The sequence below is a fragment of the Seriola dumerili genome, unplaced genomic scaffold (genome assembly GCF_002260705.1).
Source record: "Seriola dumerili isolate Sdu_G_001 unplaced genomic scaffold, Sdu_1.0 BDQW01000002.1, whole genome shotgun sequence".
Lineage (NCBI taxonomy): Eukaryota > Metazoa > Chordata > Actinopteri > Carangiformes > Carangidae > Seriola > Seriola dumerili.
Genome location: NW_019174257.1, coordinates 850,698 through 878,252, shown reverse-complemented (window position 1 = coordinate 878,252; position 27,555 = coordinate 850,698). Strand labels below are relative to the sequence as shown.

The window sequence follows — 27,555 nt, the reverse complement described above, 5'->3', positions numbered from 1 at the left end:
TCAAAAATAATTTTATTGATTCAGACAGAAGCGAAGAAGCAAACAGAAAAACACAGTGTTTTTGAGATGATCAGCAGAAGCTTTACATCGCGGACAGCGGCCAAAAACAAATCCTGCTTATTCTAAAACCTTGTCCAGTGTGAACATATGTCTCGCTCCACAGCACTTCATAAGCAACCGGAGTAGCTGTTATGTAGGCTCAGCAGTGTGATGTAATATTCAGAGATGTGATATAACGCTCAGTGTAATGTAGACCAACTCAAAGGATCTGCAGAACAACAGGCGAATCGGCTCTTCTCTGGAGAAAGTTACTGTGGAGCTGCTGGTCCAGTCACAGTATTCAGAGATGAGCTGCAGTCCCGCAACAGTTCTTAAAGATCCCACAAAGAATTTACAGAATGGGGCTGTTTCCTTTTTGCCATCTTATTATTTAAAAAAACTAAAAGAAATGAACAAATAACACAAAAATCCCAGTGACAGATTGGAGGGAAAAGACAGTTATTAATTAATTTAAGATACAACCGAACTCATTATTTTTGAAATCACTGAAGAATCACCTATTCAGTTATTTAGTTGAATTGATTCAAATATTATGTACATGTAAATATATACAAATTGATACTGAAACTTAATTTTTTGGTCGTAGTACACAGGGAAGTAGTAGGAGGTTTTCATAACTTCAGTAAAGCAACAAAAAAATTAGTTGCATTAATGTCATACAAATAATTAAAAAAAAAAAACTTAATTAATCTCATATTGGGTTTAATTCTATCCTTCATAAGTGGTCAAACAGAATCAAAAGCACAATTGTTTATACTTAACTCAAGCACAAACCCCAAACAGAAACCCACTTGTAGAAATATATATCCATATGAAGAGATTTTCCACAGTGGAGGTGCTGCCTGAACAGCTCTGGAGGCCGGATTAAGTGCAAAGTTACACCACTGCCCTGATTTTCAAAGATTTTGAAGTTTATCTGCAAATTTCCTCTTCTCATTCTTTCCAGTTAGACATCACACCATCCACAATGTTCGGAATAAAACATGTTCTCGCCTCCTTTAGCTGTAGGCAAAAGTTAAGTGGACCACTTAAGATGGTGATAATCTTGACACATCCCCTTACACTAACCCCAACCTCAGCCTACATGAACTTAACGAATGTTAATCGTTGCTCTGACTCAGGTCAAATTTGAATACTCTTTGGTTCAGGGCAAGGATATTTTAACCCGCCGCAGCTTGAGACGGTTTTTAAAGAACATGTACATGGCGAGAAGACACATAGTGGACATGAAATAAAGAATGACACACAGGCTGATGTCTACTTTGGAGAATCCGATGTTCAGCATAGACATCCAGCGTCCCCCGCGCCTCAACTCCTCCCCGAAGTTCTGGCCTGTCAGTTCTCGCTTTTGCAGTCGCTTTGTCTGCTGCGCCACGTCCAGCTCTAAGTCTGCCTCCATAGGCTGCAGGCCCACCATCCCAAGCCCCCCGTCCAGCTCCATGCCGAGCCCGAACACAGGCCCGGACTCCTGCTCCACCTTCCTCTGCAGGGTGCGTGGTCTGACCCGGCTGGAGGCAGCCACCTGCAGCGCCTTGGCCTTGTAGTGCTGGTTGACAAATGAGTCCAGGTCCACGATGTCCTCCTGCACATCTCGCATCCTCATCCCCACGATGCTCGGCTTTCTGTGGGCCTGCCGCCGACTTCGGCCGACCTCCATCTCAGGTTTGGCCCAGGGACTCGGCTCAGATGTCTTACCGCCAATCTCATCTGCTGCTGCTGCTCCCTCCCCACCTTCCTCTTCTTCATCTGCCATTGCTTCATCCTGTGGCTCCTCACCCTCCTCCTCTTCTTCCTCCTCTTCTTCCACAGTGGGTTGTGATGTTAGAGGATGAGTCATTAAGTCCAAGGCCTCCCTGGCTTTCCTTTCTATATGTTTCTGAGCTTCTAATGCTAGCTGCTGGCTGGTGTGTTTCTCCCTCTGCTTTGCCAGGATCTGGCCTTCGTCTTCGAGATAGTCTTGACAGTGAGAAGAAAAGAACAATACAGACATATTAATTTTAAAGCCATCACATCTCATCTAGAATCGGATACTTTAATAATCACCCTGAGGTCATCTGAATCAACAGTGAATCTTACTTTAGCTCGGAAACTCTTTCTTTGCTATTCACCCATCACAGCAAAGAATGTAGAAGAAAAACTACTGTCCCCACCATTAAACAGTGGCAAGACAATATATTAATACCTCACATTTAGAGAAGATTCAATACGATTTAGATAATAGATTTTATAGAACTCGTTATATTACATCATTACGGTACATTAGAGCATGAAATTAGATTATTTTTACACCCACACAATATCTTACAATATTTTACTTTATGCTCTTTTTTTAAAACACATATTTCCTTTGGCATTATAATTGTTAACTAAGCAACAACTGAATCATTGTCATCTGTATATGAAGCAAGCTACTTGATAAAAAATGTCTGAAGAGGAATGACACAGGTGGAGTTCGTGATCAATCCGGTTTGCTATTGAGCTCTAGACTGTTAACAGGGAGGCAGAAGGAAAGTTTGTAGTTAAAATCCTTGAATTTATGAGATATGAGCTTTTCAGAAAGCTGTGGCATGAGCCCAATACCTTTGAGGATGCTGCTGGAGGAGAAGTAGGACAGGAGGAAGGAGAGAGCCTGGTCCTTGTTCCACTGGTGATCCCCGTTGGCCTTCACCATATGGCAGGCCGGACACATTTCTGGTGAAGGCCACTGGATCTTCGGGAAGTTGGGGTCTTCACTCAAAGCACCTGGAGAGATAAACACAGAAACAGGGCTACTGTACTGTACTGTACTGTACTGTACTGTACTGCAGAGTTGTGACCTCTTCAGTGCTGGCAGAAGATGGCAATATAGGTGGAAAAAAAAAGGATCAATTGTGACCATGGAAGGGTTGCTGGATCATTGAAATTTAAAAATCCAGTATTGTGAGAGCCACAGAATTAAACCTACTGGCATGTATTACTGGCTCATGCCTTTTTAATCCTCCTCCTTAAAAAGGTGTTGCGCAGAGATGAACAAACAACTAAGTACAAACGAATTATACAGGCAGTGTTAGTTATTATTCCATTTTGTGATACAATATACCTCTATTCTACTACACTGAGGAAAATATTTTTATATATATTTTCATTCTGTTACAGAATGTTAAACATACGATAAATTCAGATATGATGCATTGCTATACATGAAACTTCCTAAATATACTGTTTACTGTATATAACACTCCTGATATTAAATAGAGCGAGTTGCAACACCATATGGACTCAATACAACATTTGAATTATAACTGTAAGCAATTGATACTAGTCTTATAGAGATTGTTTTTGAATGCAGAAGTTAGACTTGGAAAACTTAAAAGTTTTTTTTTTTTTACATGGTAGAGGATCAAAACAGGCCTATTGTTTCACTACTACAGCTCTGTCAGTCTTTCTCACAGTAACAAACTAACGAGCACTTCACTAACTTATATTAGATGATACACAAGGTCAGAAAATGTTGGATAGATCAGGATTCAGTCCAGATGCAGTGACCTCACAGCTCCAAGCGTCCAGTCAGCTGCTTCATCTATTGTTGTTGTTTCTTTTATTCTCCTTGCTGGTGCGTTGACTTGAGGATATTTAAGTGCTCTGAAGACTGGATGCAATCTGTGTTGAACCCATTTGATCTTGTCACAGAGCTCGTAAAAACTAAGTGCCCATATGCATATGTGTACGTATGTGTTTAAGTGTGTATATGTAAATCATCTGTCTGTGTTTGTGTGCATGTAATCTAGGGATTGATATTTGTGTGTGTGTGTATGTGTGTGTGTGTGTGTGTGTGTGTGTGTGTGTGTGTGTGTGTGTGTGTGTGTGTGTGTGTGTGTGTGTGTGTGTGTGAATGTATGACAGGGTCTAATAATGATCAATGGGCTTCTGGGATGTCCCAGTGGGAGGGGTGGTGAGATAATAGATGTGGCCAAAGTGGACAGCTTCCCTACACACACACACATGCACACACACTATTTTCAGGCAGCAGACCCCAGTGGTCTGGACCACCTGTCTTGTCCCTTCACACCCCTTTGAAAGCAAAGTCCAATCTCCAAATTGAACATGAGAGCAACAGAAACCTCAGAGGGCATCTGCCCTTCTAATGAATTAGAAACTTTCTCCTTTAACATGTTTTCTTTTATGTAGCCGCTGCCCACCAACTCCCCTCATCTCACACACACACACACACACACACACACACACACACACACCACACAACACACACACACACACACACACACACACACACACACACACACACACACACACACCCTGCACCCATGACAAAAAATATATTTACAGGCTCATATGCAAGCTTAGATAGACCCACACTGTACAAATGCCCACACACGCACACACACACGCACACACGCGCGCACACACACACACACACACACACACACACACACACACACACACACACACACCAGCATCTGGTAATAAATTGCTTGTTGTCACCAACAGGCCATTGTGTGTATGTGTGTGTTTGTATGTATGTAAAGAGAGAGAGAGAGAGAGAGAGAGAGAGAGGGAGGAAAAAGGAGAGCAGCAGCAGGTCTGTCACTTTACAGCACTGTCAATTTACATCCTCCACCACCTCCATCCCGGCTCCCTCCTCCTCCTCCTCCTTCTCCTTCTCTCCGTCGCTCAAGATTAATCTCAGTCATATGCATGTGTGTATGTACTCTGCATACAGTACTTTACATAAAGGATACATCAATTTTACTGTGTCCTGGATGGGCTGCTGCCTGTGGGTGTGTGCGTGGGCTTTTATACATTTCAGCAGGTGAGCGCACACATCCACCCACCCACACACATCCACCCACCCCAGATGCCTCACATCCCTTTCCTTATTCTAATCAGCTTGCCACGTTTGCGGCCAGGGTGACTTTAGCCATACCAGCCATATTGAGATTGCCACAATGGCCTGTCACAGAGATGTCATCACCACCGCACATACATATTCATCAAGTATAAATATGTATTGTTCAGCACATCAAACTAGCTTCCTCAGCACTAATTCTGTAAGAGAGGATCACCTACACTGTGCAGCACATAGAGCCATCATGGCTGCTGGGGACTGCAGCTGATGTCAGACATTTTACGCTCATTTGAATAACCAATACAAAACCATTCCATATAATCTAAAACTGCCAAGTGATGGAAACTGGTATTAAAATCCTGGTCAGACTACTGATTTTGTTTACTTTTAGTTAGTCTTTTTAAAATTTCATGGATGACACAGTTAAGTCCAGCACTCAATTCCATTATGCTCCTTGATGTAAAATATAGCAAAGATGCTGGAGTCAAGATCACTAGGTGACATCATACTACCAACAGACCATAACAATAAATACCTATACAATCAAACTCACACAAGTCAAAAACACAAAAATAAATATGCCAAAATTTCACCTTCTTTTTAAAAATGTGGTGGTTACCTATTATTTTAATGTGCGATGGTAACTTATCTGAAGTAAACAATGAGGACACTGTGCATGTCCAACCCCAGTTGTACAGGGGCAGGACAAAAACAAAGACACAAAGAAAAAAAGGAGAGGCTGTCCACATACTGAAATTTGCAAGCTACCAAAATATTTTTTTTAAGGATGAAACATTTGCCTAACCAACCTTTTTCTCTCCTTTTAAGGATTATCTATTTCATAGCCGTAGCACAACAGAACATAAAGGAACAGATATTTGTGTTTATAGAACTTCTAACAGTTTCTAACAGAAAAGAAGTAAGGTTGATTTAAAAAAAATAAACTTATGGTATTGGTACTTTGACTTAGATACTCTACAAGCACTAGTATAGGAAATATTCAGCCCTAATTAATACCAAGATGGTGTGTCTATTCTCCATAAAAAAAAAATCTCAAAATCTGTAGGCAGTGCTGCACATGAACACAGGGTCTAGACTCTAGAGGCAGCCAGTGCTGTTCTGTCTGTAGAAATGTGAATCAGTCTCAGCCTGTTGACAAGCAGCAACAGGACTGAGCTGCCACCAGTCTTAATTCTGCCGCTGCAAGGAGGCCGAGGGCCCTGAGGCCTCTTTGTTGCCAACTAAATTAATTGTTCAGCCGCTTTACAAATAGCTGCTCTTTCATGCATGGCTGCTCCTGAAAGGAGGGGCGGGGAGGCCTGCTAAAGAGCTCCACTTTAGGCAAAAGGGAGAGGAGGGGTTGAGTGGATGGAAGGATGGAGTGTGCTCTCCTCAGGGAGATGCTGCCACTCATTGCTACAAACACAGCCAAACCCTCAGCTCCTCCCTCTCCCTCTGATTCACCCGACTTATCCCCTGTGGACCCCAGCTCGCCCTCCACCATCACTAACTCCCCCTGCCACACGCCACAACTTGACCCAGGCTTGGAAAGGCTGCGTGTGTTTGGGGAGGGGCAGGAAAAGAGGAGGGGAGCGTGTGTGCCTTGTGTCATGGTGTTTGCCACCTGCTGTCACACAATACCTTGGGAATTGTGCGTGAGTGTTTGTGTGTGTGTGTGGGCAAAGAGGGGTGGCTCCTGGGGGACCCATCCTGTGAGGATGCTGTGCTATTACTTGTCAAGCGGAGGATATGAGTCCCAGGGGATAGTGAGTGGGAAGAGAGAAAGACGGACACAGGGATAGAGGAAGAGAGAGAAGACGGATGGATGAACGGGGGAAAGCTGAATAGTGTTTAAGTGTCTGGGGAGCAGACACACGCAGGGACGGGTGCCCTCCTGGTCCCTGCTGTTCAGGACACAAGCTGTCCCTGAGAGAGAAGAGGGGGCAGTCAACACAAACAAAAGACAGTGATTTAACAAAGTGGGCTGTTAATGACAGCCCTGCGCCTAATAAAATCATATGAACACAAACAAGGGAGGAGGGACGCTCAGGGGCCGTTTAGCACTCTCAAGACTGATGTGAAGAAGTGTAAAATGCTGATACAGCATGGTCAAAGACGAGACGAAAGAAAACTTTGCAAACTTCTACACAGAGTGAGAAAAGACAGATGTCTGGAATGGGGATGAGAGAAAGAATCAGAAATGCAGGGACAGTAATCTCAGTCTCTCTCATGACCTATCAAAAGTTACTAAATCGGTTGATTATGCCGAGTTTGAATCACATGACCTGGATAGAAAGCCCCAGATTTCTTGAAGATGCGAATCCTGCCGTGGAGCAGAGGGGTGGAGTTAGGGCTACAGGACTGCAGGGAAGCTCCAAGCGCAGGAGGCGATAGTGGAGGTGCAGCAGAGTGTGGGAGAAAATCAAAGTAAGGGTGATAGAAGGATGGAAGATGGCAGAGGGGGTGTGGGGGGTGGGGAAGGAGAAAATGGGTGAAGTAGGAACAGATGATACTTGAAGGGCTAAGACGGGGTGACAGCTGGTGTCTGATCTGAGGATCCATCCTTCCTCCTCCCCTCACCCTCTTAGTCGTATTAGGAGGACTAACTGACCGTGAGGAGAAACTGGAAGTTAAAATCTTCCCTACAATTGAGTAAGGTAATGTTTATGGTCCCATGGTGTGGAGGGGTAGACACAGGAGAGGAGTGTGGAAAAAGGGAAGGATGTGATGCAACTTTCATTTAATTTAAAGAAAACTTCTTCAAAAAAACATGTAGCACGGCTGTAATTTGAATAATGTAAAGAAGAATTTTGCAAACTACTGCATGTGACATGACCTTGCTGACCCCTACCTGCTAGTCTGTTGTTGACGCGATTGTGTGAGGACCACAGCCAAAAGACAGCTGACGACAACGTGTCCACATCCATCATACTTTCCCTCGCCATGTTCTCAAAGTGCTCGGCACACAGCCTGCAGCCGAAGAAGCTGTGGACGTACTTTCTCATTGCATACAGCACCTCCTGAGGATCTGGAGGGGAATAACAAGACATAATAACAGTTACTGGATGTCTCATTAAAATGAGAAATATGCAGTGTGTGTTGCAATTAAACAATATCACAAGTGCCTTCCTAAAACTACTTCAAGGACAAACTTTGTTCCTTGTCCTAGTTTTGTTACTAATATAGACAATTGAATAAATAAATAAACATAGACTCAAATATACACAAAATCCCTGTATTAGGAGGCAGTGTCTTGGGTAATGTGCAATAAAAATACTGAGGTTATTGCTACAGACAGTTATTTTTTATTCCAAACAAAAAGTTGTTGCAAGCTGATGATTCTTGTCCAGAAACACACAAGTAAATGTAAATATGCGAACTCACAGATTACCTCATTGCAACAATCAGTCATGTATGTAAAGCACAATCACCTGCCCTTGTAAAGCTTGTTGTTGCCAGACATTAAAACGTACTGTAAACCTGTACTACAGTCTGAGAGCTCACTAATGGCAGTGTGGGTCCACAGCCTCCTGGATTCCCACGGTTATATGGGCCAGGAGTCACAGAGAGCTGGGTTAACCCCATATTGAGATGAATAATCTATTCCAATGGGATAACCCAATCTGGAGATTATATACAGTTAACCCTCTGTGTGAATGGTGGGCAGACTGTTGTCTCAGGACCTCAACAGTCCACAAACATATTTTCCAAGAGCCGTTTGCTTTTGTTCTTGGCTTAGTAGGACCTTCAGATGAACAGTGGAAGTGTGTCTGGGAGTGTGTCTGGAAGTGAGTGTGTGTGTGTGTGTGTGTGTGTGTATGTGTGTGTGTGTGCGTGTGTTTCTTATGAAAATAAGGATGATCTTGTGTTGGGCGTGTTCAAACCTTTACTAATGTATTTACTCCTTTAATAATCTAGGCAGCGTTTGTACATGGATGAATTGAGTTCTATGTTATGGTCAGTACTGTCCTGTATGTGTGTGTACCCACCCACTAAGATGGTGGTCTGTGGGGGGCCAGATGGACACCCCTTTTGGCCAGTCCATCTGCAGGTCACATGACGGTACGTAAACCATGGGATTAATCTGTGTATGTGTGGGTGTGTGTGTGTGTGTCCATTGAAGGGAGATTAACATCCCTGCCAGGAGTGGAGCCTCCGGTCATCTGCCTGTTTTATTAACCACTCACATTCCACTAATCTAACATAATCTCTTTTCACACAGTCACAATTAGGCTCAATTTTAGCTCAGACCGAATGACAAAACACAGAGAAAAAACTCAGTAAATTCTGGTCAAAACATGATCAAGATACATGTCTGTGTTTCTGTGCATGTGTGTGAATCAGTCTTTTCTCTGTGTGATGTTAAATCAGGTCAGTGTGAAGCCCACCAAACATTCTTGGGCTAATTTGTTTACAAAACCTCACAAAGCCCCTCATCCTCAGTTGACCCCAGTCTTTGTGAACTCTCAATGGCCTTTTCATTCACAGCACCATTACAAACTCAGTGTGTGTGTGTGTGTGTGTGTGTGTGTGTGTGTGTGTGTGTGTGTGTGTGTGTGTGTGTGTGTGTGTGTGTGTGTGTGTGTGTGCGTGTGCGTGTACCTGATTCTTCAGCATTCGTGGCCTGGACAGTGAGAACATGGAAGAGAGTCCACACCCCACAAGGGTAACGTCTGAAGTGGGGTTGTGAACCCTGACAGCCCACCCACCTCACTCCTTCAGGCAAAGCGGTGTCTGGAGACTGAGAGAGAGTTAAAACAAACAGACAAACACAAACTATGGATGAGTGGGAAGAAACAAACAAAGGAAAAAGCTTAAAAGCATAAAGCTGGTGATATTTTATATTTTTCTTACTGTCAACAAATCCCACAAAAAGACCAAAACCAGTTATGAATTGATCCTGCTAACAGCTACTGCCTGTGTAACAGAGCCTGATGTAGCTCATTCACTTGTCTTACAGACCTGCATTGTTGTCCATAAACTATTAAAAACACACGACATGTTCTTTTATTTTAACGTGTAGTACAGATGTTTCCAAACACAGCCCCACAGCCCTGTCAGGTGAAATCAAGTACCCCGTCAATTCATCCACCCGTCATGTTCCAGATCTGTTCATTTGGATAGTCTTTAAACAGAATGTTATTTAACTCCAGTAACTATATAAAAGCAGACATTATTACTGTCAGTGTTTATGTTGGTTTGGTTGCTTTGTCCATTACATTTAGCTATTTAATGTTACTTTTACTATGAATCCATTATTTTCATCTAACTATTTCAGCTGTTTGTCCATTATACATTGTCCAGTACATTTTTAATACGTTGGAAAGTACTGAGAGACAGGCCAATGCATCGTTGGTTTTGGTCTTTTCATGGGATTTGTTCACAGTAAGAAAAGCTTGATGTTTTGAATTAGACACAATTCCAGAGATCCTCTAAAAAGTAGAGCTTCCCCAGCATCTCTTAACCTGTTCAACTTAATGAAAGCTGCTCAGTGTAGTTTTCTTGATCAATGAGAAGTCAATCTCAGGTTAATGGCTCAGCCCTCACTAATGAACAGAAGCTATCCAGATCTCTAACCATGAGCCTCAGTTGAATCCAACGACATATTTTCTCTGACATAAAGTCGTTTCTCTCACCGCACTGTGTTGCCATTGCTGGTGTGATTGACAGGGTTACTCACATGTCAATAGTAAAGATTTGGTGTGTGTGTGTGCGTGTGTGCATACAGAGTCCATTTCCTCTGAGGCGAAGTCTATTCATACCTTCCCATTGATTCATTGATCCATTGATTTGCCTGCTAAAAGCTAATGATGTAAGTAAGTGACTCTTTCAATTTGCAAGGGGCTGCGTACTGGAGGCATGCAGGCTTCATTCCAAAGACAACAGCACATAGATTTTCAGCTGTATGTGCTGGCACTGCCACAAGGACAAAGTACATATTGAAATACCTAGATATTTATCTTCGGAAAAATATGTCCTTATGTACTAGTACTGTGTGTTTTTGACATTTCTTTGACAGAATAGGCGTCACTTTGGCGCCTCTGACGTGGTTTTGAACTGATATAGTGACCAGACTGACAAGTGACCTTGTAGCTCGACGAGGTTACTCTCAGACGGACGTCCTCACATCAGTCTGGGTGCATTTTGTGATCACCTGTCCTCTGTTCTCCCTACAGCTGCTTATCTGTCTAGAACTCTCTTGTCTCTCTTCCTTAGATGACTGCCTGCTTAGGCTTACAAAAGTCTGTTCTCTTTCTCGATTTGAATGCATTTCCTCAATGCAGTACCTAATGGACAGACCACTTCTGAAACCAATGCATACCAAACAGGGAACAGACAAAAAAGAGTACTATGAATAATTTTGACAAGAACAAACAAGAAGCCCCAAGTTCATTGCAACAAGGATGTATATTGTCAAAATATCTGATAGTTGTCTGTACGGCTCCGTCTTCACTTACCTGTGCTGAGTTATCCAGTATCTCTTTAAACGCATCATAGGAAATCTCACCGCCAATCTGGTTCTGAAGCCAAGAGTTTACAGACTTCAACAAGTTCATCACCACAGGACGGCCCGGAAAGTACTGCAGATGTAGAACAGCAGAGCACAACGGAAACAAATGTTAACTTGATTATGGTCCAACAAATGTGTACAAAGAGAATTACCAAAATTGTTGAGGGTTCAAGTCTGTTGATTGAGGAATTGATTAATCTACTAATCATTTAGCTGTAGGTGTGTGTGTAGTTTAATAAGAAGGAACCAGAAGTCCTGTGCACTGTCACTGATGAAATGCTATTGACTGAAATATAAATATAGTTTTCATCCTTACACACTTTACATTACCATTTTATGGTTGCCAAGAGCTTTGCTGAACTTTTCCTGGTATGTATAGTTTATAAAATCTAACAAACAGTTTGTCTTATAGCTTTTACAAATACAGTAAAAGCTTTACGACCGTGTTGTGTTCCATGTGCTAATATTAAGGTTAAAGCCCTTTAAATTGCTCACTTTGCCAATTGCATACCAACATCTTAATACACATAAAATGCCAGTTCAACCTTCAAAAATGTTGTGCACAGAGTCTATGTGCTTCACAAAAGTTGTGCTTGGGAGTGTTTTTCCTTCTCAGCACATTTAGAGAATCTCACTAAATGTGACAACAGTTTGCCTTAAGCCTTTTCCTTCATTAAGATCCATTTCCTAAACCACTAACAACCACTTAGCCACCCTCTACTCGGGCTTTGTCCTGTTGTGTATTTACTTCTTTTCAAACTAGCATTACCATGGTAACAACCACAGCTGGGAGGAAACTTGATACTGTAACTTGCAGAGGAAATCCAGCTGATGTGTGTTTGAGACCAGTGATGACAGAGTGAAGACAGACAAAGACAAACGTGTCTTTACACATACAACACTGACAAAAGACACAGATGATGTCTTGAGTGCACTGACATTAAGAGAGAGGAGCACTTTGATAAATTTCAGCTAAATGTGCTACCTATCTTTACACTAAGCCTCTGTGTGGAACAGTTTATGATAATGGTCCTGTTTCCAAGAAATAGACACAATAAAAGGATCAAGCGTTTTCCAAAACTTAAACAACAGGCCCACTTCCATGGTAACTTTAGTTTTCTTGCTCCTAATCTTTAACTCCCTTTCAGGACAGAATGAGGAAAATGATAACTTTGAAATTCAACATAGTTGTGGTGCATCTGAGGAAAACAGAAAAAGCAGAAGACAGAGAGAGCTAGTGTCATCTAACATTTGGCCTCCTCCATCTGTTCAACTAAAAACACCTGCAGACACTGACACATATGCCTCTTAGTCCACAGCTCAGCCGTCTATTCATCGCCCCCTAACAGGATCTGTGTGTTACACCCTGACCACTTAGCTAGACCCCCAGTGATTTGCTTAAACCTTCTTGTCCAAGGCCAAGACAGTACTGCTCTGTCCTGCGTCCGCTCTTGACTCCTTGCAGCAATTTTTACCTTTCTACTACTATCTACTCAACCTGCAGAAAACTGTCTTTTGTGCTTTTCTCTGTTGAAAAGTTAAATATGTTTTGTGTGTTCAGAGGTTACATATCATTGCTGTCCAGTGAATACTATACACCTCCAACTTTGGAGATTTTGTATTTTTCAGAAAAACACAAAGATTTTGTCGTTTTTTTATTCTGGATTTAGAAAATTGATCTACTTTCCAACCTACATAAATCCTTAAAAAAAACTATTTCCTATCTCATGAGAAGTTGACGGTTTTGAGATGCATGGTTTTTAAAGTGACAATAAGCAGCTGCCTTACATAACTAAGAATCACAATCAATCACAAGCGTACTGGTCATTACAAATGAATACAACAAGAGATGAAAACTACTTTGCCACCACACACACACACACACACACACACACACACACACATTATTGGGACCAGCTAACAGTTGACAAGGCCGTGGATCCCTGTCCTATTGATCATTGATTATGTACTATTATGGATTTTCATTCTGTTTCAACAGTGACGATTTTTAATTTTACCGATGCTAGATCTCCCCCTACATCTTACTCACATGTTGCTGTGTTACTACACCCTCTGATGCATTAATACTGCTGTAATACTGTACTGCAGGAAGTAGTACTGCATGTCAGGATGGTGAGGAATAGGCAAGTAACAGACTCCAGACTTAAACCTCATGGAGCTGGTTTGAGTGCAACACATTGGTGGGAACGTCTGCAACAATGTGGGGACAAACTTTCCAAACAATGTTTCATTTCCATTGTAGAAAGAAACCCATGAGTGTGTTCGGCTGCTGAATGAGTCAAAAAATTACATTAAATCTAGGATTTAAGATTCCATACATTTCACACACACACACGCACGCACGCACGCACGCACGCACGCACGCACGCACGCACGCACGCACGCACGCACACACACACACACACACACACACACACACACACACACACACACTTAATACTTAAAGGTGGGATGTAAAGAACAGACAAAAGCTTGTGCAAAGGCTTGTGATGTCTGCTGCTCACTGCTGGGAGAGTGATATAATAGGTTTAGGTTTGGATCTGGGGTCTGAGCACCAACCAGTCAGAAAAGCTCATTAAGGAGTGATATGAATTTAACCAGAAGAGAAAACACAGGTGTTTCCCGCTAATGGACTTAGCCCAGCATCACCAAAGCAACACTATTCATGAGCTCTCTGGGTCTGGTGATCACCTAAAAACTAAAACAGGTTCAACTTTTAAAATGTATTATCATTGGCACACCATCTGTTTTCTTTTACACTGATTCCTGTTCCTGTTTTTTTAACCTCCCTCTCCACTTCCCTGGTCATGACTATCCGTGGTACACAGCACATTAGTCACCATATCTACATCAGGTATTAGCTGTTAAAAAATGACAGAATGTTGCTTTATGTGCCAAAAACCACGACAGTACTGAATCCTTTCAAGCAACAGTATTACAATCAGAATTTAATTTAACAGATTTTCCGAGGAAATAATGCATGAAAATTTAATGTCAAAAATAATTATTGCATGTTATCTATATTTAAGATGAAGTCATTTGTTCTTGTCTCTAAAAACTGGTACAGAATCCATTTAGGGTTTAGTAATAATCAAGAAAGGCACTAATGATGCAGTGTTTTTTTAGACATCTCCATCTGCATCAGCCATCACAGTTACGGTATAAGACCAAGTGCAAACCTATTGAAACATAAAACTTTGTGGTATTCAAAAGCATGTCATCTGACACAGCCAACAAAATGACACTCATTATTGGCTAAAAATTGAAAACCAAACTCCACTGATCACTAATGATCAACTAGAATTTATTTGAGAAAAAATACATTTTACCTCTTCTACTATACATCCACTTCTCTCTCTCTCACACACACACACACACACACACACACACACACACACACACACACACACACACACACACACACACACACACACACACACTAACCCTGTACCCCTCCTGCCCCCAATCCCAGTTGGACCATGACAATCCCCTTCACCCCGGCAATATGTCATCCATGATCCGATTAGTATCAGCAGCACTTGAGAAACCACAAGCTCCTTGTGGTGAGGGTCCCGAGAGGGACGCATCTGTTGGCCACAACAGGGCACACCAGGCCAGGCTTGGGGACGGAGACAGGGGTGAAGCCCCTTGGTAATAATCCAACTTCAATCCACCCAGGGAGGCGTGAGGGGGATGCTGCAAACACGTGCCACAGAGTGGAAACCAGGAAAACCTCATATTTACCAGCACAAATTTACTTGTTTTCAACGGTCTCTGAGGGGAAAGTGCAACTGAACAGCCAAATGACTCAACTCATTCTTTGAGAATTGCTTATTAAAGCAGTTTTATGATCCATAATTAAACAGACAGCTGATTTTATCTAGTTTCATCTTTGTTATAAAAGGCCTTTTTGTAAATCAAGTCCTGAGCCTTGGCATGAGATTGTCCATTTAGACCAACCCCCCCCCCATCCTTTAATTCTTTGTCTTATTCCCCTGCCCCTCTGGGCTGAAGGGCTTCTTTTAAGAAAAGCAGGATAGAGGTGTAATCCTTAAAAACCTCTCTGTAATGCTCTCATGCTTCCCAAGATCCACTTTTTTAATCCTCATATACATGTCGAGAATTCATAAATCCGGCTTCAGCCTGACAAGACAGTAAATCTAGTAATATTGTGACAGGGTGGGGATAAAAAAAAAAAAACAACCCTCATGTTTACGTGTTTGAATTGAGATGCATAAGGAGATGCAACGGTGGGATGATTATGGAAGGCAAAGACACAAGCAAATCTTGGAATTAAAATTCTTGGACAGAACAGGGATTAATTTTTTAGGCCAGGGTACGAAGATGAATACACAACGGGGACATATAAATATTAATTTACAGAGAATTTGCATGTCCTCAAGATGCACTAAACATACATGTAGAGCTTAAATAATTTGACAATTGACCGGAAATTTACAGGCAGCTATTTTGATATTAAAGTCATTTCAAAGAAAAAATGTCAAACATTAAAAAGGATTTAGCTTATCAAATTTGGGTATTTGGCTTTTTCCTGGCTTTCATCACAGTAAACTGAATATCTTTGGTTTTCAGACTGATAGACAAAAATTTGAATACGTCATATTGGATTCCAAGAAATTGTAATGGGCATCTTTCAGAATTTTTTTTTATAGACAAAACAATTAATCAAGAAAATAATTGTCAGATTAATCTCTAGTGAGAATAATCATTAGCTGCAGCCCTGTAAGCATGCATCACCATAGCAAAGACACACCCTAATGCATGCAAATGCACTTTCCACTAATTGTTCTGTTTGGTTAATATTAAAAAGTATGTCATGGTTGAGTAAATGTGTGAGCGGTGACACCCACACTGTGGTCAAAACATCGTGAGTCACTTTCACTCTAATCTAATCACATGACTCATGCAGGGAGTTCAGGTGTCACATTTTAACATATTGTGTTAGTAATTAACAAGACAGGACAGTTTAGCAGTGAGGTAATTTCCACAACCAATCAACACTCATTTAAAAATAAATGAAAAAAAAGAGCCAAAGAAGTTGAGCATTCACCTAGAAATACATTTCATCCCCTGATATCTAGCCCATAAATTGCATCATGTAAAAGCTAAATGTAAAAATGTGTCATAAAGAATAATTTATATTACACCAAATTGTATATGAAACTGGACTCATAAGCATTTCCTAACAAGTATCAGCCAAATTTTTTCCACCCTGTTTCACAAACCACTTGCTCATCTTACATTAACTGCTCCTAACAAGCTGACTGACAGAAAGGATTGAGCCGCTTTGTTGCTCTTTGTGTGCTCAGTCAAACATCAATAAGGACTGTCACAAGTCGCAGTCAGCTGCAACAAAATGACGGCCTCCTCAGCTACACAAAGCCCTGCTGAGCCAGGCTGGTCCATTCTGGTAGGGGGACAGGCTAAAAATACCACTGGGACCTGCCGCTATTGACTAAACAAACTGAAGCTAATGGGAGGCCACAGTGCTGTGTCGCACACACGCGCCCCTCATACACACACATGCTTGGATACACACTAGCTTGATACAACGCCTCCCTAGAGAGTGAGATATAATCAGAGAGATTGGTGGCAGACCAGGGCAGTGAGACAGCCTGGTGCGTAGCCAATAGGGACAGGGCTAGCAGGTCAGGCCTCATCATCACAACATGTTTGCCTGGGTGGCACACTTCAGTGAGAAAGGAGGAAAAGAGGGAGACAATGTTATCAGTAACGAAAAAAGATGGAGGAAAGTGAGAAATAAGAGAGAAAGACATTATTAGATGTTGATAAAGGGTGAATAATCAAACAAATATTGAATCCTAGAAAAATGTGAAAATCAATTGCATCTTTGTAAGTGGAAACTAGGGGGTGGAGAAAGAAGGGAGAAACAAATTGGGAAATAAAGTAAGGGAGGACGATATTGAAAAGAGAATGGAAAAAAGGCAGAAGAGATGGAGGAGGCAAGAACCAGGGGGAGGGAGGGTGTTTCGGTGAACCGCTGAGGATTGGCACGGTCACAAGTATTTACAGAAATGCTTGTGTGCAATCAAAAGCAGGGATACAGCATGAGGAGAGAGAAGAAGGAGGAGGTGGAGTAGTGGTTGGGGTATCCCAGCGAGGTTTGCTAAGTAAACTGAATGCATCTTTGTGGGCGGCGAGTGGGTGGCAGCCACGCTTCAATCCCACTGGGAGCCCACATCAAGAGGGTCAACAATACCCAGGAGAGTCTTTGTGCTGCTGCCCCAGTCAATGGCATCCACTTCTGCTTTCAGTAATGTGTCTAAATGTGAGTGTGTGTGGTTTAAAACAACAGTGCACTTGCCAAAACAATGAATTTGCTTAAATTTGCAGAACAATCTAATGGATACTAAAGGAATAAAACAACATGTTATGAAGAGGGAGCCCTGGCTGAATATCAACTACCTACAGTATGAACAAATATCCTGCTAGCTCACTCTCCACCTAGTGGCAACCTGCTGTAACTACACTTCTGTTGTATGTGAACGTTGCAATATGAACACAGTTGCATCAACTTCAAGGCTTAACATTTTTTTTTGTGTGCAGATTGGTTTAAATTTATTTTCTCTTTAGTTTCCTATGCATCCAAAAGCTGTTGTCTTTCTTGACCACCACAGTAAACATTATCCTTTGGTGACAAGGGCAGTGTTTCTAATGACAAACAGTGAAGAGAGAAATGGGGAAGAAATGTAAACGAGCTGCTTGTTATGCACCGGAGTGCCTCCATATGAGACTAAAAAATATTGTTAATGTTTGACGTTTGCTCTGCAGATGCGATTTCTCACCCACGCTGTATTAATGAATTTGTTTTCCACCTGTTTTTATACTCATAACCCAAACAATGAGCTTTATAATCATTTGGTTTACACGTTTTGTGTGTACTGTATGTGTGTGCGCAGTGCTCTCGCTGCTAACGTCACCTCAGCCAGGACAGCGATGTACTTCTTCAGAGCAATCAGGGCTTCTCCTTTGATGACGGTGTGAGCAGCCACCTCCATACGTAGGGAGTAGTGCAGTGTTGACTCGAGGTCTGCCATATACACCCTGGATCTGGAGACACAATCACACACAATTACATATATATAAACATAACAATGAGCAAACAGAGATAGTTCAGCGTGGTGTGTCTTGTTCATACCTGTTGAAGGGTCTCCAGGGGTCCTCTGTGCTGTTGGTGAGGCCATCTGTGGTGACTGGTGGAGGCTTTCCTGACCGCACCACCCCCCGCAGCCTCTGGAGGGCGTAAGAGTAGAACGTACGAGCCTCAACCTTCCTGCGGGAGAGAGGTACAGGTGAGACCCATGTTATATATGGCCAAAAGTACATGGATATACTTTTTTTTGTATTCCTCATTGAGGCCAGACTCCTTGGTTTCAGCTGAGGAAAGTCTGAATGTTAAAGCATTAAACTTATATTCAGACACTAGTGTGCAACTGTTTGGGAAACCCTTTCCTGTTTCAATGGGACAATTCATGAACAAAACAAGGTCCATTGAAAATCAGTTTGTCGAGTTTGAAGTGGAAGACCTTGCACAGAGCCCTGACCTTAAGCCCATCCAACACCTTAAGGATGAAGCCCGACATCAGTGACTGACATCAGTCATGCACTTGTGGCTGAATGGGAGAAAACTGCTGCAGCCAGATTCCAAAATCTTGCAGAAAACCTTCCCAGAGGAGTGGGGACTGTTAAAGCAGCATCACAATGCTCATGGTTTTGGAATGAGATATTCAGCATTCACACATGGGTGTAATGTTCAGGTGTCCATACACTTGTGGCAATATTAAGTGTGGAAGGTTCCAATCCTGCAGGGAACCTCAAACAAAATGCACAGTTTTTTATTTATTTTCAACCTTTTGTTTCAGCAGTCCACTTCCATAAAAAGTGTTTTATGACCTGTATTTTTTGTGGCCATATATTTTACACACTTACGGGAATGCATTTTAAATACTGAGCAGATGGTGCCAGGGCAGCATGGAATTGAGAGAGAGAGAGAGAGAGAGAGAGAGAGAGATCGCTGATCATTTAGCCATGTGATAACCCCTGCAACTAGAACCACAGCCATTAATGTTCTCTCTCTCTCTCTCTCTCTCTCTCTCTCTCTCTCTCTCTCTCTCTCTCCACCCCTCACATCCTTCTCTCATTTGCTTTCTCCCCTCGTCACAGACAGCGAGAGAAAGAGAGAGGGGGAAAGGGAGAGAGAGAGCATTGTAAAACTGCAACAGGATGGTAATAAGGACGATGGATACTCCGCGCCCACGCTCACTCACACCAGCCCGGGACTCAATTACACCTGCGTGTCTGGTGGGAGTGTACAGATGTGAAGGGAGAGCCATTCATCCAGCAATCCCCAGGGCCGGCGGGCAGGCAGGCATCAGGGTGGGCTGGGAGGGAATGCATTCACCTGGGACCAGCACACATTACATGCATGACGGATGTGAGACGCCCCTGCATGCTCTCTCTCTTTCTCTCACACACACACACACATGCACACGCATGCACACACATGCCCGTACGCACACACACACACACACACACACACACACACACACACACACACACACACACACACACGTATGCACTGCACACTCTGCTCTCCCAGGATCAATCAGACATTCAGTGATGATGGGAGGCCATCTGTCGCCGTGTGCGGCTGGGGCTTGTTTGGCAGGTGAAGCCAGAAAAGCAATGGCATTGTTTTCATGCAAGAAATTAAAAAACCTCCCCTCTGTACAGTGATGGAGATGAGGGGGGTTGGAAGGGGAGAGATGGAGGGTGAATAAATAAATCGGCAATAAATCATTTCCTTTTTGCATTTGTCAACTAAAAAGAGTCTTCTTTGCATGCCAAGTTATTGAAACAGCCAAACAAAGAGGCAGAAACAGCAGATGAATTTGCAGGGTGAGGAATGATCAGCGCCGCTTTATGATAGTGAATAATGGGAGCAATTTTGATGCTCTGATCCCATTAAGAGGCCAGATGTTTAAAAGTATTCTCATGAATAGGGTTCAGATAATGAGCACACGACAAAGCTTTTCAGGAGGAAGCAAAGTTGTTGTGTGTGGAACAATAGGAACCGAAGGGGAGTAAACTTGGTGTTTGTGTGTCTCACATCAAGCTAAGATGAATTTACTGTAAAAAGTTCGAGATACCTGGTACAGAACATAAAAAAAAAAATATATATATATATATATAGCTCTCAATTTTCCTCTTAATTTAAAAATTGAGGCTTTTTTGAGGAGTACATTGAAGTGTGGTTTTCACAGTTTTAATAAGTTGTAATGGCCCTTTTAATTTGTCCCTTAAACCATACATATCATCCAGATGTTGAGTCCAGCAGCTATTTTCAACAAAGATTCAATAATATGACATTTAAAAAGCCACACAGGACATTAATATAGGCTGGGAGGACATGACCAGTGGTGGACATTTACTCAGGTAGNGGACTACCCACTGACCTCTTTTTTTGCAGCTGTTAGATATTGGAAGCCACTATAAATTAATCATGTCCTGTTAAACGTTCATATTCCAGCATCAGGAAGAGACAAATATCTAATTTTATGATATGGCCAATATCTATATATATATATATATATATATATAAAAGCAGCTCAGCTCATGTTCCCCTCACACGTCCTAATCTCATCCACCCACTTGCTTTTAAAAATGTTAGTTCCTCAATCTAAATTGAAACTCTCTTTAGCTTCTTGGTTCAACCTGCACGACTGTCTCTATTGTAAATGTTTCCAATAAAAATAGGGAAATATTTGTTCAGGTGAATTGGTTCAGTTCAATATCAGGTGTTGTCTTATCTTTAGGTCAGTAGTTAAAGCTTTGTGTGGAATTTGCAAATGCAGCATTACAGACAATGAACAATTGTGTGTCAACTGGTGTTTGCAGCGAAGAGCAGAACAGTAACCACACTGTTTTTCTTGACATTTGTACCAGTGCACTATCATGTACACCACAGATAACAACAGCCAATACTTGAGATTCTTAAGTAAAGATTAATTATGATGCACTAATATTAATATCATTATCACAGTTTGGCTCCTATCTGGCCTCCTTTCATTTGTGTGTTTATAAAGTAGGTTGGTCGTTTTAAGGGCTGTTCCACACCAGTTGGTGAGGAAAGGAAGTGCACAACAAAGCCTTTAGACAATGAGTCTGCACCTGTGCTGACATAGCCCTCATTGTTAGTGCAAAGAACAAGGGAAAAACTTTTCAAATTCTGTCTTGCCATTCACAAATGTTATTTTGGAGGAGCACATAGCATAATTCTCTGCAACAATGGCCTTGAACTTCCTTTTCATGGTTGTGTTTAAAAACACAGAACGCTGTAACACTAAAAGCCCTGCACACCCTTGCAGGTGTTTTCCCCTTCTGGCTGATTAGGCCTCCTTCCAGGTCGATGTTGTAGAGCGCTACTTTGAAATCATGTGACATCACCAAACTGCTCGTGCCAGGTACAACAATAACAGGTAGAACAAGATGTCAATCAAGCGCAGTCTGTACACACCCAGACAATTCAGAGGACGTCTAATTAGTCAAATTGACAACACCTGTGCGGGTGCACCATTAGTATATAGGTCCTTCAAAATAAAAGGAACCATCACTTTGTTGCAAACTAATTTTGATCAATAAAGACAAATTAACACAATTTTTATATGATTTTTTGGGGGATGTTATACATTTGCAAGAAAAAGTGTGTCATATTAATAATAATAATAAGGCTGAACAAGCAAGACATAACTATGGTGAGTACTTCCCACAGTTTAGCAGTTATTTTATACACTCCTCCTTAATGTAGAGAGCCCTCTACACCTGTGTGACTTTATATTCTGTAGTGAAGAGTTAGTGAGAACTATCCTATCTCGTTCTTGTAGTTTGTCCATATGAACAACTGTTACTTGTATTAACTGCTGTAACAACTGATACCTGCAATGAAAATGTATCGCCATCTTCCAGCAGGGGAAGACCTACCAGACAATAAGTGTTTATAAAAGTAAATGGAAAAAGTTTATTGAACAGGTGGGTGTGAGTGAAAGCTTTTCAGGATTAAAATATATACAGCATGTGTTTCAAGGATAAAAACACAGATGCACAGATACTCACACTTTGAGTCTGGTGAAGTTGCCTCCAGGATAATAAAGGTAACAGGATGGGAACTCTGTCACTCCCAGTTTGGTCACCAGACCCTCCTCAGTGTTCAGTACCCTCCGCACTGCAATGTTCTCAAACTGTAACAGGTCCAGGGTTAGCTGAGGAACACACACACACACACACACACACACACACACACACACACACACACACACATTTGACTGTTATATTTCAATATTCTGATGTTGTATATTATTTGTGTTAGTAATGTTCAATTATTTGCCATCAAAAAGGTTTTCTTTCCAATCAAACACTGTCCCAGCAGATTTCACCACCTCCCTCCGGATTATGTTGCAAGGTCAGTCACAACAGCGTTTCGCAATAGTTACATAGTGATACACAGATGACTGGCAACTTTTTTCCGTTTAAAAAAAAAAAAAAATCACATATCTTGTGCTGCCCAAAAAGACATAATCTAAAAAATCTAGAGACGTCTGACACACACAGCTCAGGCTCATGGAAACTCAAGCTGTTACCTCTCGGCCAACGTAGGATTGAGCTTCTTCAAAGATCAGGGCCAGGTGTTGAACATTGTTTGTCTCAAAGAAGCTGTCAAGCTCTGCTTCACTGGAGAGAGGAGCAGACAAAACACATTAAATGAGTAACACATACTCTAACTTGAATCCCACACACACCTTTGGTTCCAAACATCACCACTAGAGCTTAAGTGGATCACCTGTTGGTCCAGTAGAGATCCAAAGGAAGAATTAAGTTAGTGCAGAATTTTATGGACATACTTCTTAAAAATTGGGATGGGATTATTTCATTTAGATATTTTAAGTCACTCTGGCTCTGTCCTCTATCTTTACACTTAAAAACATTGAAACCAAGATGTTCTCCAGCCTGATATCTGCTTTTACCTATGTTTTTTTTTCTACTTCACAATTGTTATTTTGGTTGAGAAAAGAGAGGAGAAGTTGCAGTTAGGAATCTCTGTTGTGAAACAAGGGCTCAATAAGAGGTCAACCTTTTTTCATTATATACAGAGGAAAAAAACAAGAAAACTTCATGATTGTAAAAGAAGCAATGATACTTTCCATTTAAAGCTAAAAAAAAGAGAAATTAACTTGGCTTCCTGCTTCCTTTTCCAGCACCATCATCATAATAAACTGTATGTATGCAGTTTATGCATCTGATGACGTATGTGGGCAAAGCCGGGTGGTCTAGCAGTGATGACCTTCCTAGTGGAAACATGCTGGTCCCTCAGGCTCTAATAAAGGACTTTGAACTTAAAATAGACAGACACGTTCAGACTAACAGACTTGTATTTATTGAGTAAAATAACAATAATAATAATAATAATAATAATAATAATGATAATAAAAATCATCTATCATCTTACTGAAGTTGTGTCTGTGTCTTTACCTGGTGGGCTCCAGTGGAGGGCAGGCAGGGGGCCAGGGCTCCGAGTGGGTTTCTAGTTGGTCTATGATCTTGTGACGTAAACCTCGAACATCACGGGGAAAATCTGGAGGTCAAAGGTCATTATATTTTGCTGTTTGTTCTCATTTTGGATTATCATTCAATGAAACATATCCATGACTGCCTGAGCATGTATACAAACTACTCCCAGGGTTAGGGCAATGTTACTTAAATGTGAAATTAATGGTGCACAGTTACATGCTGGAGTCGACCTAGGCCTAATAATAAATAGCAGTTCAACTACGTGTCTGATAAGAAAATGATCAGTATGTACTTTCCTGCTCTGACATGACGCCTGTGGAAGTGCACGTTCTCTGTGAAACATAATTTAAGGTGGAGTCAAATAACTGGCGGCTCCTTGAATTGCTTCCGCGTACCTCTGAAAGGCTTTCCTGCAGAGCCAGCCTTGGAGTAGGCATGGAAGAACTGTGAAGTGAAAGAAGAGAGAGGTTTTGGGTTAGGAAGGAAGCAGAGAGAGAGAGAGAGTGAGAGAGAGAGAGAGAGGGAAGTGAGACCGGCTCAGACGGGCCTCACACGACCATGAGAGAAGCAAAGTGATGTTGTGTAATGTTTGGTGGGGGCACCGCCTTCCCCTCTGCCTGCCTTGACCTCTAAATCCTTCCTGGTTAAAATGAGTCGCAGATGTTAAAGCTCCATTGTGAGTTCAAACAGAAGGGGCTCTTTGTTTTACTGGCTTTCACTGGATGACAGAGAAAGCAGAGACCTTAACACATACTACTGCTGATCAGTCAGACTAGCTACACATACACATGTTGGAAACTAGTGGGCGTTTTTTCCAGTGTGACAACTGATCATGCAAAAGTGAACTCTACTGACAACACACCGTTGCATCGACAGTATCTGTCAAAATTCTAATCTGAAAATTCAAGAATGACACGTAAACTCACAAAACACAATAACAAATAACAATAACACAAAATTACAACAAATACAAAGAGAGTAAGCCCTAATAATAACTAGTTTGCAAAGTCGATCTTACTGATTTTGAATTTATTGAATGACAAAAGCCTGGAAAAGAATATTTTGGCACAATTTACATAAACTACATCCAAAAAATTCTGTTCAACTGATAACAAAGTTTCAAAGCCAACACTTTTTTGCAATTAATCAATTGATCAATTAACCAGCCCTAGAAAGCTCAGTGATAAGCAAAATCAATTCAAGAACCTATCGTCTAGTTAGCAAAACACACATACATGAAGTAGTGTAATTGAGTTTGTACTGGCCAACCAGGACTGAACAGTTTAACTTCTGACTTGACCATTATAACCTACACGCAAATAGACTTTTTGTTCCCACACATTCTTGTACATGAACACTCTGCATAACATGCAGACCAAAATCAAACATATCCATGTTTTTGAAAAATATGGAACTAAGTGAGACAATAAGATGGATGGGTTTTATCTACTTCATTTTGCTTTCTTGTTAATGTCTAAGATTGAACAATATGTAACTGAGCTTTGGCAATAATGCAACATCAGCATTCATGCCAATAAAGATGTTTGATACGATTTGACACAGTATGTGTATAGAGTATAGAGTTCATATAGCTGCACTGTACGATACCTTTAGGGTAGGATACCCTCTGATGCTGTAGCTGATGCAGACCTTCCTGTTCTCCTCTGCAGCGCAGTCCACTGCTGCCAGGTCCACAGCTGGCTTCCACTCTGAAGAACAGACATCAAATAAAGGGAGAGAGAGCCACAGTAAATATTTAGTGTACTGTCTGCTGCACCCTGTGCAGTTTAACACTGGATGGGGTCGTGTGTTGTCCTGGTGCCAACACACACTTGAGTATTTCAATACATAAGAGGTCTGTACACCAGTATTGTTAAGAAAAATCCTGAATGTGTATTTAATGAACTGTTTTTTAATATATATAATTATTCAGGAGGTGCTTCATCACTTCCCCATGTTTACTTTGCTATTTATTTGTGAATGAAGGTAACCAACTGATCACATATAGTGTTTCTGAAGAGCCTTTACGCCCCATCAAGAAGTTAATTGTTGCTGATACTCATACACAAGCTCAAGGTTCACACAAAGCCACTGTTATCATCTGCATATGTACCTTCTTTCACTTACAGTCCCATAAAATTTCAGCTCTCCTCACTCCCCCAGCTCCAGGGCCAGGCATTTGATTTGCATGCCAAGCTGTCAGTTGCCATTGTTGACTGTGTGTGTGAGACTGAAATACCCCATGGCTGTGTCTCTGATGATGGCAGAGGGCCATCATCAGAAACTTTGCCCTTGACTGTCATCCTAATTATAATGATTCTCATGGTTCTGTGATATTTCATTTGGCACATGAGTTGCAGAAACAAAACTCGGACGTGATGGAGAGGTACAGTGCTGAGCATTATAAAAACACTTTCATTAGATCACATGCTCTAATTAACAGATACAGACAGCAGCTTGGTGCTCTCACTGTTTGCATGGATATCATAAAAACTGCAGGGCTATGTAACTTTGGTAACTTTACAGTTATACACCAATGAGCTATAGTCTATTATTAGTCCTAAAATGTTGAACTGTGAGACTTTTGAATGGCTTATCAGAGGTGCAAAACTTAAAATTGTTTACAAACAATGCAATGTAAAACATGATTACCGCTTATGAGTGATTATACTGGACTAAAACTTTAAATTAACTTCCAGCTAGCTGCAGCTACGTGACCTGCTCAAGGCCCGTGTACCAACCTTTAAGGTCTCTGGCCAGACTTTTGTAAACCGGAGAAAAGGCGATGCAGTGTCCGCACCACGAAGCGTAAAACTCCACAACTGTCGCTGCTGTGGAGTTCAACAAAACCGACTCTACATTTCCCGGGGTTAGCTGGACAATCTGGTCAGAGGCGGTGTACAGTCCGGCCTCCACGGCGGAGGGTAAAAGTAGACAAAAACATAACCAAACGGCAAGTGTTGCTATTTCTCTGCTATATAAAGTAAACCGAGACGTGGCACGGCCGCAGCGGCGCGCCATCTTCCCCGTCCGAGCTGCTGCTGCTGCCGCTGCTGCTGCCGCCGCTGCTGCTGCTGGTGGAGGTGGTGCTGGTGTTAGCCGCTGGTCTGAACGCAGCAAGTTTCCACCTCAGTGTCACAAAACTTGACACAACTTTTTCTCCCTCTGTGTGTTGCAGGCTTCATGGGTCCTCCCCCTGTGGAGCTACTAATTCCCTAAAAAAACACCAATCATAACAAAGTAAGACACCCTCTTCTTCACCGACATGCATTTCTCCCTTTGAACTTCTCTGATGTGCATATGAATGATGAAATGAAGGCGATACAAAGTGACGTGCCAGGAATAGGCAGGTCGGTTTTTTTTTTCTTTTTTCTTTTTTTTTTTTTTTCTTACTACACGACTGTCATACAGGAAATCACTATTATTGACTATATTAATATTCCCTTGACTTAAATGTGAAAGTCTATTCTTCACCTCGGTAACTACATTGACAACAAACAAACAAACAAATAGA

General features: G+C 41.7%; 1 protein-coding gene across 1 annotated transcript; it reads right to left on the bottom strand.

Annotated features, from left to right (window-relative positions):
- On the bottom strand, positions 1–27,305 carry qsox1 (quiescin sulfhydryl oxidase 1). The gene is made up of 13 exons (XM_022739070.1): positions 26,783–27,305; positions 25,650–25,750; positions 24,437–24,485; positions 24,003–24,105; positions 23,114–23,204; positions 22,590–22,735; positions 18,616–18,750; positions 18,398–18,527; positions 11,362–11,484; positions 9,506–9,644; positions 7,755–7,931; positions 2,641–2,802; positions 1–2,016 (listed from the first exon to the last, which is right to left on the bottom strand). Exons 1-13 carry the CDS (start codon positions 27,060–27,062, stop codon positions 1,205–1,207), a joined length of 2,448 nt encoding a protein of 815 aa, XP_022594791.1. The 5' UTR covers positions 27,063–27,305; the 3' UTR covers positions 1–1,204.
- Positions 27,306–27,555: the final 250 nt, after the last annotated feature.